The sequence below is a fragment of the Cricetulus griseus genome, chromosome 2, assembly GCF_003668045.3.
Source record: "Cricetulus griseus strain 17A/GY chromosome 2, alternate assembly CriGri-PICRH-1.0, whole genome shotgun sequence".
Classification (NCBI taxonomy): Eukaryota; Metazoa; Chordata; class Mammalia; order Rodentia; family Cricetidae; genus Cricetulus; species Cricetulus griseus.
In genome coordinates this window covers 177,081,670-177,095,307 of record NC_048595.1, presented here as the reverse complement: position 1 = coordinate 177,095,307, position 13,638 = coordinate 177,081,670, and the positions used below count along the sequence as shown (strand labels likewise).

General features: G+C 44.5%; 1 protein-coding gene across 1 annotated transcript in view; it reads left to right on the top strand.

Annotated features, from left to right (window-relative positions):
- Positions 1 to 7,603, top strand: part of Sh3tc2 (SH3 domain and tetratricopeptide repeats 2) — a 58,810-nt gene extending 51,207 nt beyond the window's left edge. The window contains exons 13-17 of the mRNA XM_027402777.2: positions 852 to 1,002; positions 1,655 to 1,777; positions 4,034 to 4,184; positions 5,871 to 6,067; positions 7,412 to 7,603. Of these exons, the coding sequence (XP_027258578.2) occupies positions 852 to 1,002; positions 1,655 to 1,777; positions 4,034 to 4,184; positions 5,871 to 6,067; positions 7,412 to 7,603 (814 nt within the window). The remainder of the gene's footprint in view (positions 1 to 851; positions 1,003 to 1,654; positions 1,778 to 4,033; positions 4,185 to 5,870; positions 6,068 to 7,411) is intronic.
- The last annotated feature ends 6,035 nt before the right edge of the window (positions 7,604 to 13,638 follow it).

The following is a 13,638-nucleotide window of genomic DNA, read 5'->3' as shown; positions in this document are numbered from 1 at the left end:
CCCAAAGTGTCTGAGACTGTCCAGGGCTCCATCTAGTGTGACATTTTAACATGCCATGGTGAATTGCACAGCTTGGCTGCATGTATTTGTTTTAAAAGCCCCCAAGAGACTCATTGCTACTGGAGGTGACATCTGGAGGTGGCATAGAGGGTCCCCAGAGTTCCCTGTTGTTCTCTAACTCTGAACCACCACGTTATCCACATCACATTTCCTCATTAATTGCTATCATGGAGAAGTTACATAGTCTACATGACACATTTCCCCTCAAATAATTAAAGAGTACCAACTAATTAAAGAATTTCCAAATAATTAAAGCAGGATTAAGCACCAACTTCAAAAAAATCAGTCCCTTTTGATTTCTCTTCTTAATGAAACATCAAAATCTTCGTGATTTCAAGTTATCAACTACACATTAGCACTATGGATACTCAGGCATTAATTTCATAAAAGTACATTTGGTGTCTTCCAGGGCGCTTATGAAAAACATACAGCAGTGTAGCCTGAAGGCTGGGGGTTAGTATCGACCATGCTGTTTAAGTATTCATTAACTGTTTACTAATGCATAGGTACTGGCTTGAATATTCTAGGCATGTTATGTTTCTCAGTCCTCACAATAATCTTCTAAGGCAGGATAATTACATTCCCTTTTCCAGATGGGGAAACTGAGTCATGGGTAGGTACTACACTGTCTCAAGGTCACACAGCCTGCAGATCTGAAGTTCAAATCAGGCCCTGCTCTCCCTGTGGTCTGTGGCAAGTTTGTTCTCTTCTAGAAGCCCAGGTCCTCCTGGGTTGAGTGAACTCAGAACCCTTGGATCCTCCACAGCTCACAGGTCCACGTCTGTCCTCAGGTCTCTCAGGAGGTCCCTCACCTGCATCAAGGAGAGTCTTCGTATATTTGTTGACCTAGGGGAGAGAGACAAGGTGGCTGAGGCCTGGCTGGGGGCTGGGCGTCTGCACTACCTCATGCATGAGGATGAACTGGTGGAGCTGTACTTGCAGGTGGGTCGTGGTGTGCTCTCATCCCAGCCACTTGGGGAGGCAGCTGTACTTACTCTCTGAGTTGGCTGGAGGAGACATGAGATCTTGTGGGAGCTGGGGGAGGGGTATAGGACACAAAGCATTTGCTACTAATAACTAGTGATGTAGGCTTGCAGGAGTTGTGAGTTTGTTCCAAGTCTTGCTGTCTTTACTTGCCGGAGTGGATCCCTCATTTTTAATTTCAGTCATTTATATATTAAGTGGGTGCCGTTGCTAAATCCATGCACCCTCTGAACCATTATTTATTTATTTTTCTTGGACTCAACTTCAAATCAACCTTTTAAAAACACTTAACTTTGCATCATGTCTCAAATCACTGGCTTGACTCACTTTTAATGGCCTCCTGGAGCATAATAAAATAAATATTTAACTATGGAAACACAGACTGTTTATCTGTATACTGCTAAGATCTTCCCAAGTCGCTTCCCACAATGGGGGGGATTTCCAGAGAGAGCATCAGAGTCTTCTTACCAGCCTCACGGTGAAGGCTAAGTCTACACCATGACTAGGATTGCTAGAATTCTGACTAGGTACCCTGGACCCCTCTCTGCTTGTCTCACAGAACTCCAGATGACTTTTTCTCTGCCTTTGACAGCCATTTCTGTTCCATTAGGCAGCCATCCAGACAGCCTTGGGGTCAGAAGAGCCCTCCCTTGCTCTCAAGCTTTACGAAGAGGCAGGTGATGTGTTCTTCAATGGGACCCGCCACAGGCATCGTGCTGTGGAGTATTACAGGGTAAGCCATAGACTTCCTGTGCTTAGCCAGATCCCTGCACAGATGTGGGCAGCTCCATTGCGTCCTCTTTGTCTTCCTTGTCCAGCACTCACATCTTCACACGTCTTTAACCCAGCAATAGTTTTCATCAACTTAGTCACTCTCTGGCTTGAGGTGTGAGATACCACAGTAATTAGTCTCTTGTGTGCACAGCACTTTACAGTGGTAGCATATAGAGATTATCCGTATTCTTTTACTAATGTTGCATTATGAAAGATAACCTAAAGGGATGCATGTATAGACATTGTATTGGCTACTTTTTTATTGCTACAGTAAAATAATGACCAAGGAAAGGCAACTTTCAGGAGGGAGGATTTATTTTGGCCTTGTGGTTCCCAAAGGGATGAGTAACGTCATAGCAGAGAAGTGTGACCACAGGCAGGTACAGTTGCAGTAACATCTGAGAGCTTACATCTCATTACAAGGGACGGCAAAGTCAAAATGGTGAGTCTTTGGGAATCCCAAAGGCCACCCCCAGTAAGGCCACACCTCCTAATCCTCCCCAAACTGTCATCAACTGGGAACCAAGTATTCAAATGCCTGAGACTTCTGGAGGACATCTCATTCACACCACCACAGACATTAAAAACATGCTAGTGTGCTTTAAATCAGCATGTATTAAAGCATATTTAAAAGTTAAGATGTATAACACCAACTCATCAAATCATAATTCACAGTTATTATTGCAAATGATGAGGCAAGAAAATAAGAGAGTAATTAATACTAATTAGGTAAAAGTTCAGGTGTAGCAGATCCATCATTTGTCATCACTTGACTAAAGTCTGGGAAATATTTGTTGCTAAAACTTTGCTTGTGGCCTAGCAGTGTTGGCACACACCTTTAATGCCAGGAGGCAGAGGTAGGCAGATCTCTGTGTGTTTGAAGCTAGCCTATTCTAAAGAGTGAGTTTTTGAGCAGTGGTGGGTCGGAGCAAGCAGAAACCTAATGCGCAGCAAATCCTAAAGCCCTCTCAATTCAAGCAGCTTCTGGGCTGCACCTTTTGGGGGAGCCCCACACTGGATGCCATATGTTATTGGGGAAACTTGAGTTCCCATCTTTTGAGTTATTAGTTGTGCTAATAAAATAATTTAGCAATGGACCTAGAAAGAAAAGCTGTAAATCTTGGCAGTACCGGGAGGAAAGAGAAGAGAGGAGTGAAAGCTATGCTGGTTATAAAGTAGGCACATGGTGGAGGAGGGGGCGTGGATTAGTGAAATATCCAGAAAGATCAGAGCACCAGGAAAAGCATGTCCAACCTTTCCCAATATCTGAAAGAAAAAGAGAAAAGAAGGCAAAGGAAAAGCTACATTTCTCTTAGGACTTAGAAAAGCAGCCAGGCTACATGGCAGAGGCTTGGCAGTCTGATGGAAGACCTCCAGGCAGCTGCCCTGGGGGCAGGGTTTCTAGGAAGGGGAAGTACCTTATCTCACTAAGGGGGCAGTTGTTTCCCTTATCTTCTTAGCACAGCTTTAGGTGACAGACAGGCTCAGACAATTAACTCTTAAGGGGAAGACAATTGTTTGTCATATTGTAAGTTTTAGAGCAGGTTAGAATGTCATGTCTTCACCCAGGGCCAGAGGTAGATTCTGTTCTTTAATGTGTTCTCAATAGAGCCCACATATCCTCAATGCCTGCCACAACCATTCCTTCCTAAGATCTGAGGCCTTAAAATCATTGAGGATTGGACTGTTATTGGGGAATGGATATAACTCATTTTCACCATGAAAATCTAGAGACCCCATTTGAGAGTTGTTCACTGGAAGGGATTAGTGTCTGCAGTGTACCTTCACCCCCCACCATGGCCCCCAGGCAGATACTCATTCAGGAACTGATAAGCCACAGTTGCCTTTTGGTGTTCCTGGCTAGGGACACAAGGATGGTATGTCCTGCTTCTGACTAAGGACAAGAATGGAACTGTTCACTTTTGGGATCCCTGACCTTAGACTGCCTAGCCATTTTTTCATCTCCTATCTTCATCATTAGGAAGTTGACTTCCTTTCTGATTTCAGTTGCACCCATTTAGAAGGTTCAATGATGCTTAGTTCTTAAACTGGTCACATCTAGGCAAAAGTAGATCTAGGCAACTCTACCAAGAGTAGAGTTGAGACAAGTCAACAGTGGGAGGAACACAGTGGTCACCCCAATCCCTCCCAGGGAAGCCAGGCCTGTAGAGTGCTGTGTGTCTGTAGATTAAGATCGCTGTGCCTCGGTTCCCAGACTGGGGCTGTTCCTTTAGCGAGGAGAATGAAGGCGCTGAGAACTGAACTTCGGATCTTCAACAAACTGACTGAGCTGCAGATCAGCCTCGAGGGCTATGATAAAGCTTTGGAATTTGCCACCCTGGCTGCCAGGCTGAGTCTCCTCACAGGTAGGTGGTCCTACCCCATAGGTACATGGAACCAGAGGAATAAACACAATGCAGGCTCGGTTGGTAAGGTGGTGGACACCAGCTCTGAACTCAGTCTATGTAGGTTCTAATCCCAGGTTCACCAGTCAGGGAAACAGTAATTGAGCAAGATTAATCTCCACAAATTCTGTTCTTCATCAACAGAGCAGTTTTCAAATGAGTGTCTACTTAAATTCTGTTACGAAGAGCAATAGTTGTCTATATAAATATGACATTCTGAGGTCAGTGTTGCCTATGCTAATCACAGTTGGTAACATTCCCCCATGAGGCAAATGGAACTTTATCCTAGGCATATGCAATATCTTTATTACATAAAGACTTTTTACTCTGAATTTTTAATTGATTGAGAGTTAGGCAAATGCACATTTTCCTGGTGGAGTAAAATGCAAATGGAGGTCAAGTTCCCATTAGCCTAACTGAGACATATTTAAAAGAGCTTTCAGTTACAGGGAAAGCTATTGGGAAATAATGTAAGTCATTGGGTAGGAGGAAAGAGTGAATTCAAAAGATTGAAAACAAACTCAATCTTGAGTGTATGTACTTTAGGAAAAGCAGTCTCTATTAGGAGAGCCTTGATTCTATATCTGAGTAGAAGGAGACCACTACAGTGGTTCTAGAAGGGACTTTGGGCATTTTCAAGGCCAACTGATACAGCAGGTAGTAGGCTTTTTTTGTTAAAGCAGAGGATTCTTGCCCTTTTTCCTCCACTTTAACTGCAGGAAACCTCATGAAAGGTTTGTCACTGACCTCAGGAAAGGCCTGAGGTCTGAGCATTCTGTATCTGCCTGCTCACTGGAAAGGATGGAAAGGAGCTTAAGGAGGTGGGGCTCACCTCACACAGGTGTGTCTGTGATTGAATTTTCCCAGATCAGAGGATTTTCTCTCTTTTGGACTTTTTTTTTTTTTTAAATAATAATTTTGGCTTTTGGTTCTTTGACGTTCAAAATAGATTTTTATTTTTATTTTATTTTTTTTTAAAGATGGCATCAAATAACTACCTTGCAAACATTCCAAAGACAGGACTGGATGAGGAACTTTTGTTCTCTGAATTAATAAAAGGACTTTGTATTAAAATGGTTAGTTATTAAAAGCATGAACTCACACAAACTTCAAACACCTTAAGCCCTAAGCGCACACAAAGCCTTTGTTGTAAAAGCTAGCCTAAAAGAGAATGGGTAGCTGTAGAGTGTATGGATGTGAGAGCTGGTAAGGAGCTGGGATGCCACTGGGCTTTCTGAAGAGACTCCATGTGGAAAGGATGTTTGCTACCCTATACTCTTCATTGGAAGCAATTCCTAGTTGCTTGTCATCATAACCTTTCATGGGTTTTAAGAAATAGCTTCCCTCTCAATACTGAATTACAGTATCACCTGCAACACGGAGAACATTTTCTTCCAGAAATCAGACAGCTCAACATTTTGTGACTCTCTTACTAGCACATTCCATAGGAGCAATGTTCTATTTGTGGGATCATTTAGGGAATTAATTGTTCTGAAACACTAAGCCCCCTGAGGGCAGGGGCCTCCTCTGTGCTCTTTCCAATGCCCCTACTCTGTGACATCTCGTAGACTCAAAGTTTTCTGTGCTGAATGAATGAACAATGCCCAGTGTTGGATACAGGACATCCCTGACTCTTGTAATTCCTAGGAGATCATAAACAGGAGCTGGTCGCTTTTCACCGCTTGGCTACTGTGTATTTCTCTCTGAACATGTATGAGATGGCTGAAGATTGCTACCTGAAGACTCTGTCCCTCTGCCCACCATGGCTGCAGAGTCCCAAGGAGGCACTGTACTATGCCAAGGTGTATTATCGCCTGGGCCGACTCACTTTCTACCAGTTGAAGGTAAGTGCTTTTCTTCTAGGACAGACTTTTAAAAGCTACTCTTTGCTGAGAAAGATAGTGAGGGGACTTGGAAGCAGAGGTGAGAGAACCAGTGGGCCAAGATGATCAGTCTTCATTCATAAGGTATGAGTGGAGGGATGGTTTCACTGGGGACACCAGGCCTTTTTCTGTTAAGCCCCACTGGAGAAGTCTATTGTATGTTCTAGGTCAGTGCACTGCATTTTGCATGAAGTTTTAGGAACTTACATAGTATAAGAAATGCACATGCATATGAGTATGTTTCAGACAATCATGTATGGCACTTAGATATAAGGGTCTCCAAGCCCTAAGGAAATTTTTGTCTTGATTCTCTTCACTGTTGAACTGGAGTTCAATCTACAGCTCCCAGTTGCTTCTGGAACTGAGTTGGTATCCTGTACTGCTGTCACAACTCTGACCCCAAAACTGTGTCTTCAAGTTTGGTTTCCCCTTCCAAAGGGTCCTTGTCACCCCAGAATAATGCTTAATCTCCTAATATAGTGACTTGTGAATCTTGTGTAACTTTGACCTCAAAGGGAGACTCAGGGTGGCCCTGCTGACCTTCCTGGTGAGACAGTTTCTGGCCTCAAATAATTATATGGGATAACGAGAACCAGGTGCCTCTTTTTGCATCCTGCCTGGAAAAGCATCCCATTCTCATCCTACTGTGTAGAGAGGGACAGGAGAGTGAAGGCTCACTTAGCCATTGCACTGCAGTGCCACTGCAGGCGGCTCAGGGACAGAGGGTGTGCAGCCTGGTTGCATCAGCCAAGGACTCCAGGCATTGCAAAGGGAAAAACCTTGAATGACTGTAAGCAGTTGTAACGGGAAGCTGAAGTATGGATTTAGTTTGGGGTACTTCTGGATACTGTTCCTCCATCAGCTTCATGAATTCCTCCCATCTCCTTGTTGACACTGTATGTTCCTACATCTCTGTGTCTCTTGGCCTCATTCTTTGCCAGCTCTTGGGAGGCTCATCCCATATCCAAAAGGACATGGACAGTTCTTGTTGCTGGGTCACACTGAAAAGTTCCAGAGAAGGATGGACGGGTTGGGTTTCGGTCAGGTGTACATCCATGAAATGCTGTGTCCAGTCCAATGTTGTGTCATGATTGGATGAGATGGGGAAAATGCCACCTCTGTGTCTGAGGAGGAGGGTATCATAATTCATAGTGCCACTAAAGCCAGAGTACAGTAGGGAAAGAACTCCCGTGAGACACCTGAATGTGAGGATAGAGTAATTGAAAGTGTTAAAGTTCTCAGCATAGACTTTAAGCCGGTCTTGGTAGTGCTGCTAATGATGTCTTCTTTGCCCTACGGGGTCAGGATGCCCACGATGCTACTGAATACTTCCTGTTGGCACTGGCTGCTGCGGTTCTGCTGGGTGACGAAGAGCTGCAGGTCACCATTAAGAACAGACTGGACAACATCTGCCAGAGTCCCTTATGGCTCAACAATCCGTTGGGGTGCTCCTCAGAGAGGGCACGGTGGCTCAGTGGTGGGAGCCTGGCCCTCTGAAGAGATCCATCCATTTTCTGACCATTTCACCATGCTCCATGTTCTTAGATCTGGAATGGGAGGGCTCAAGTATTCACCTCATTTTATGGAGAAGAACAATGACCAGAAGGAGAAGGGCTCCGTGAGATGCATCCTGGCCCCACGCTTCACTTCTGGATCTCTGCCCAGGTTGCCGTGACTCCTCTAAACAAACAGCTCTGAAAATGCTTTCCCTCCAGCTCTGGAGAATGGAAGGAAAGCAGGCACTGTGCTGGGGAAAGGGTGAGCAGCCTGGCCTGGTGTCCCCATCAGTGTTCTCAGGGAAAGACCCTCCAGTTCCAGTGGAGGAGCCCATTGTTTCTTTCTTGCTTTCTCTGGAACCAGAGGATTCAGTACTCCGTGCTTATGGGAACTGCTGGCATGGAAACTCATCATAGTCGCAGCTCAAGAGACACAGCCCCAGAAGGGCCAGGTGGAATGTACATAGGTCTCAGTGGGATCCACATTCTCATTCTATCTGGAAGCAGGGTTCCTGTACAAATTCCCAAAAAATCAAGTGAAACTCACCCAGGGCTAAGGCTTGAGAATTATGCCATTCATTACTTGTAAATACTGTATATCATTAAAGATTGGCTATTTACATTTATATACATGCTTTGTCTTCTTTATCATAGGGGAGGGGGAGCTGAGCTGAGCTACTTGATGTATGGGTCAAATATCAAGATGCCTTATTATATTATTTCAGAGTGGCTCCTTTATGAGACACCTCTGTCAGTTATTTGTAACCACATAGCACACTGCGTGCCTTATAACAGCATTGATTGTTCATCTCGTTGTGCTTGGAGGGCAGTAATCCAAATGTGACCTCGCTGGGTCTTCTGGCTCAGGATGGCTTACAAGACCACAACTAAGGTGTTGGCTCGGGGAGGAGTCACCTTGGGTTCAATTGGAGAAGAAACTGCTCCCAACTTGTTTACATGGTTTGTTGGCAGGAGTTGGCTTGGTTGTTACTTGCAGTTGGCTAGAAGCTACCCACATTTGGTGCCATGTAGGCCAGACCACCACTTGATAACTCCCATCATCAGAGTGAGCAAGGCAGGGAACAATAATTTGGGATGCTCCTCAGAGAGGATCAGCTTACACAAAAGTGGGTGGCCAGCAAGGGTACAGAAGTCAGGAGGGGAGGGATCACTGAGATACTTTCTGACAATTGTAACTGAATTCTTTGGTAATGGAACTAGGCAGTGAACTCAAACTATGTTCCATTGACCACAGTGTCAGTGACAGCTGATTGACATCTGGAGTGTAAATTCTGGGTCTGTACCTCAAATGTCTGAGTGGAAACACCTGCAGTGCAGCACTCTAACCCCTCACAAACTCCCCCAGCCATTCAAATGAGCACTGAAGTGTGGGGAGTGTTCTAGGTAAGTGTGCATATGAATTGCCTGGTGAACAAGCTGACCATGAACTTTTGGTTCCTGCTTCTCATAACTCTGGTTCTGTGAGTCACATGTTCCAGGAGCATGCATTTTGGGAGAGCAACTCCAGGGATCATGAGGCAGGAGGTTCACACCCAATCTCAGCTGTGTAACACATTTGAGGAGTCTGACCATCACTGTCTCTACTTGCACACAGCAGCCTAGATTTGCCTAACTGGACCACATGTCTCTTATCTCTAGACTTTTGGGGATGATGAGATGTTGTCTGTGTGGTGGGGGTGGGAAGGGATGGTGCACTGAGTCACCCAGTCAGCTGTTCTTTACTCCAGAGTGTTCTTCCTCAGAAAGGAAATGGAATGATTCAATCCACCTCTGTGTGAAATGGATGCAGTTTTGCTCCCACTACAAGCTGTAAACTCCCTAGGCTGGGAGGAATGCTATGGTTGGGGCTAGCTGGTCTAATCTCCCCATGCAGAGTCCTTGCAAAAACATTCCTGAGGGATGGTCAGGGCCCATGCGTTCCAGAACAGTTACACATCTTGTATTTGAAGAAGGCTGTCTTGGCCTGGAAGCCATGCCATAGGCACTCCCCATCTGACTCAAGTTACAATCTCTCCCCTTTCCCTCTGATGGGTCATTAGCCTCTGGTCAGAGCTGGTGCTGCTTCAGAGCTGCTCAGGGTTTTGATGTTGTCTGGGACATGAAAGCTATAAAGGGGTGTTGCTGTAATTAATGCGATTTGATGTTGTATTTGAAGGCTTACTAAGATTTGTCTCCTCAGTAGCCACATCCCCTTCTCCTCCACATGGAGCTTTCTGTCCCATCAGATATTTCTCAGTTGTTCCTAGAGTACATGCTACATATATGCATATGCATTTGCACATTTGCACACAGACATGAGTACACAGAGGGCATTGTATTGATTTTATATCTTATTGTAAGTTTTGGCTAAAGTTTTCTAACTTTGTACATTTTGATTTATCTGTAAATCTAGTAAATTTGGCTTGTAACCAGGTCAGATATAAATGATCACTATATTTCCAAAAACAAAAACCAGGATGTGTTAGTCTGAATGTATTCCCCCCCATAATCTCATAGGGTGGCACTATTAGGAGGTGTGGCTTTGTTGGAGTGGGTATGGCCTTGTTGCAGGAAGTGTGTCACTGTGGGGGCGGGCTTTGAGATTTCCTATGCTCAGGATACAGCTCAGGGTCTCAGTCAACTTCCTTTTGCCTACAAGATGTAAGATTCTCAGCTTCTCCAGCACATCTTCCTGCACACTGCCATGCTTCCCACCATGATGATAATGGACTGAGCCTCTGAAATTGTAAGCCACCCCAATTAAATATTCTACTTTATAAGAGTTGCCGTGGTCATGGTGTTTCTTTACAGCAATAAAAACCTTAACAATGACACAGGCCATTTTTTAAATAAACAAAACATTGTACCAGATAATTATAATTACTATATGTTATATGCAAGTCACTAGTTAAAACAGTTGTTCAACGCATGTGTGAAGTCTTAAGCAATTATGGGTAGTTGCTTTTGGAATTGTGTTGATTTTTTTCTTTTCTTTTTTTTCCCCATCATCCACAGACATTGGCAGGAAGCAGGTTTGACCTGCACAGTTCGTAGCCATGACTTAGGAACCTTGTTATTCTATCCCAACTCCTGGAACTTTTGTGGGCTGCCTGACTCCAGGCTCCTCATCTCTTATCAGAAAAGCCACATTTCCTTGTTCAATAGTGCTAGCATTCTGAAATCAACTACTACTCTTGGGCTTTTCATATGTCTATTCAAGAATCTTGATACAGATATTTGTATATACATATTACGTGTATTATGTATTATATTATGCATAAGTGCTTGTGCTAGCTGAATATAATACAATTCATTTGCGAGACGTTTATTTGGGGATAGAATATGCAAGGGTGAAGGGAGAAAATGGTAACAGATCTCGGGAGAATGAGAAATCTCAACTTGATGTTAGTTGCAGGGAGACTCTGTAGCTCTAACTTGTGACCTCTAAGACCAGTCCCTCTGACAGCTCCTTTCCCACAGGCTGCTGTTATCGTCCTGCATGAGCAGGTTTGGAGATGTCATCTGTAGGATGAAATCGGATCTTTGTATACCCTGATTTTATTCTTCTTTCTATGGGTGAATAAGCTAAGAAGCAGAGAGTAGTTTTTCTCCCAGCCACACAGGTCCCACAATATCACACACACAGTGCTCCAAGGTTTCTGATTCAAGGCCTTCGATGGTGAATGATAGGGATTTCTGCCATTCAGATCTCCTTTCTCAGTGTGTAAGTGTGTCTATGCATATGCTTAAGCCTGTGTTTATCACCCCGTGCAACACTAGAAGACCCAGTTGTCAAGCTGTTTTATACCTACTTAGTTTAGGGGCTTTAGTTGGCCCTTCTTCTTTCCTCTCTTCATTCATTTCCTTTGCTCATATAAATTAATTCTGTAAAGGATAACTGTTACACACACACACACACACACACACACACACACACACACACACACACACGGTTGTATTGCTTTTCAACAGAATTCCATAAATGAAAACGCACTGAATTATAACTCAGTAAGTCTGGGGGCTTACTGAAAGTTCCTTGCCTAAGCCCAATTTTCACTGCTCAAAAGATAGACCAATTAACAAATGAGAATATGTAGAAGACAGCGTAGCACCCATCAGGTTTTTTATGAACTATCTGAGGAAAAAGAAAAGCAGCAAAAAGAACTCCCCTCCTCATGGATAGAGTCGGTGCCATCTAAGCATGCGTTTCTCAGAGCAGGGATCAAGGAAGCAGGGAATCAGAGAAGCAGGGAAGCAGGGACCAGGCTGGGCGAGAGAGGAAAGGGGCACATGATGTCCTGTGGAAGAGAATCAGTATCTGCAGCATCATTAAAGGAGTAGAAGGGACCTGTGGGCGCTCAGAACAGGAGCTATAACAGGGGCAGGAAGGGCTTCCTGGAAGGAAGTGATGTCTGTGTTCTGAGACAGTAGTATGCAGAGATCTACTGAGTTTTGGCTGTGGGCAGGCCTGCAGGCTGGTATTGGCGGACAGGATGTATGCCACAAAAAGCTCCCAAGTGGGAATCAATTAGGAGGCTGGATCAGAGTTGGGGAAATAGGGAGGAAACACAAAAGTTCCACGGGGGTGTAGGGACAGCTTCTGAAGATGTCTGGGCTTCACCCTGAGGACAAGAGCAAGCTGCAGAAGGGGCAGAGGCCTTTGAGAGTGACATGGAGGCTCTGTGCCTCAGAAAGCAGATTTTGGAAGCAGTGTGAGAATGGTTTATAGGGAAGCAAGGGGTGGAATGATGGGTTAGGGTTTAGAGTGGTATTACCACCCCAAATCTGCTTCTTCAAGGCAGTGTGACCTTCAGCAAACAACCTTCTTAAGCTGAGCACCCTGAAACTGTGTTAGACAGAACATGTAAAAGTACCCAGTACACGTAGTACCTGGCAGAGGGTAAACTTTAGATGAGATGATAAAGATTTGTTTGCCTTCTTCATTTCATCGACAAGGAAATAGCTGAAGCCAATCTATCTTTAGGGACAACTCATTACCCAAGGAACAAAGAAACCCCATCTAGAACACAAACAAATGAGACTATTTTTAAAGGGAATCTATTGACTCCACCTATCAGTTCGTTTATTTTAAAGTTAAGCTTTGAACTCTTTCTCTTCCTTGGATTTCTCAAGCACTTTGCAATTGTATTATGCATCTCTTTCTTTCTGGTAAAAACTTTGATGTTAAAAAGAGCAGTGACCCTCCAGCTGTGGCTGGGGACACCGATCCTTTGCGTGTGGACACTTGAAACTAAAGACAGCTTCACAGAGGGACCAGAGTGAGTTAAACACAGTTAATTTGCTGCCTGGACTTTGGGGTAGAACACCATGTATGGGTGACTTTGTCTGAGCCCTCAATTCCAGGAGCTGTCACAGTGAAGGAGGTTAAACAGGTCTCTGGCATATCTGGTTCCTTCCTACTTCCAACGTACAGGTATGTTAGTGGTGTTCTTTGCTTCTGGATCTACTTCATGACAGTCTTGCCTTGTGAGTTATCATCTTTCTCAGGGTATCCCCCTGCATCCACAGCCCTCGCCCATCTTTTGAACTTAGTGGGTGAACCGATGGAGGCTGCTGGGCAGCCTGGCTCTGGGCATTGGCTCATGTGCCTCAGTGGCATGTCTTCTCTGCAGAGGGGCAGAGGGTGGTAGAGATTTTGGATGGAGACTCTGTCCAACTGAGATAGCCAGAGATAGGGCTAAGAATGATACATGTGGCTGAGACTGTAATGCAGCCCCTCTATTTGGTTTTTCAGGCTGACTGAAGGCGCCAGAGGAGGGCACTATGATTTTAAAGTGGTTTTAAAGGTGGGAATTGCACATCCTGGTCCTAAGGTTGCCTCTGACTCATGGCCAGAGCATCAACATAGATCCCTTTCAGTGGAGTTTCCTTCCACAGAAGACAGGTGCTAGCCAGTCTCTGTGGAAATTCAGATGTCCAGCAGGGGGCAGGAGTGTCTTTTCCAAATCTCAATGTACACTGTGACCAAAGACTATATATAATGTATTTAGAAGCTCTGAATCAAACTAGAACAGC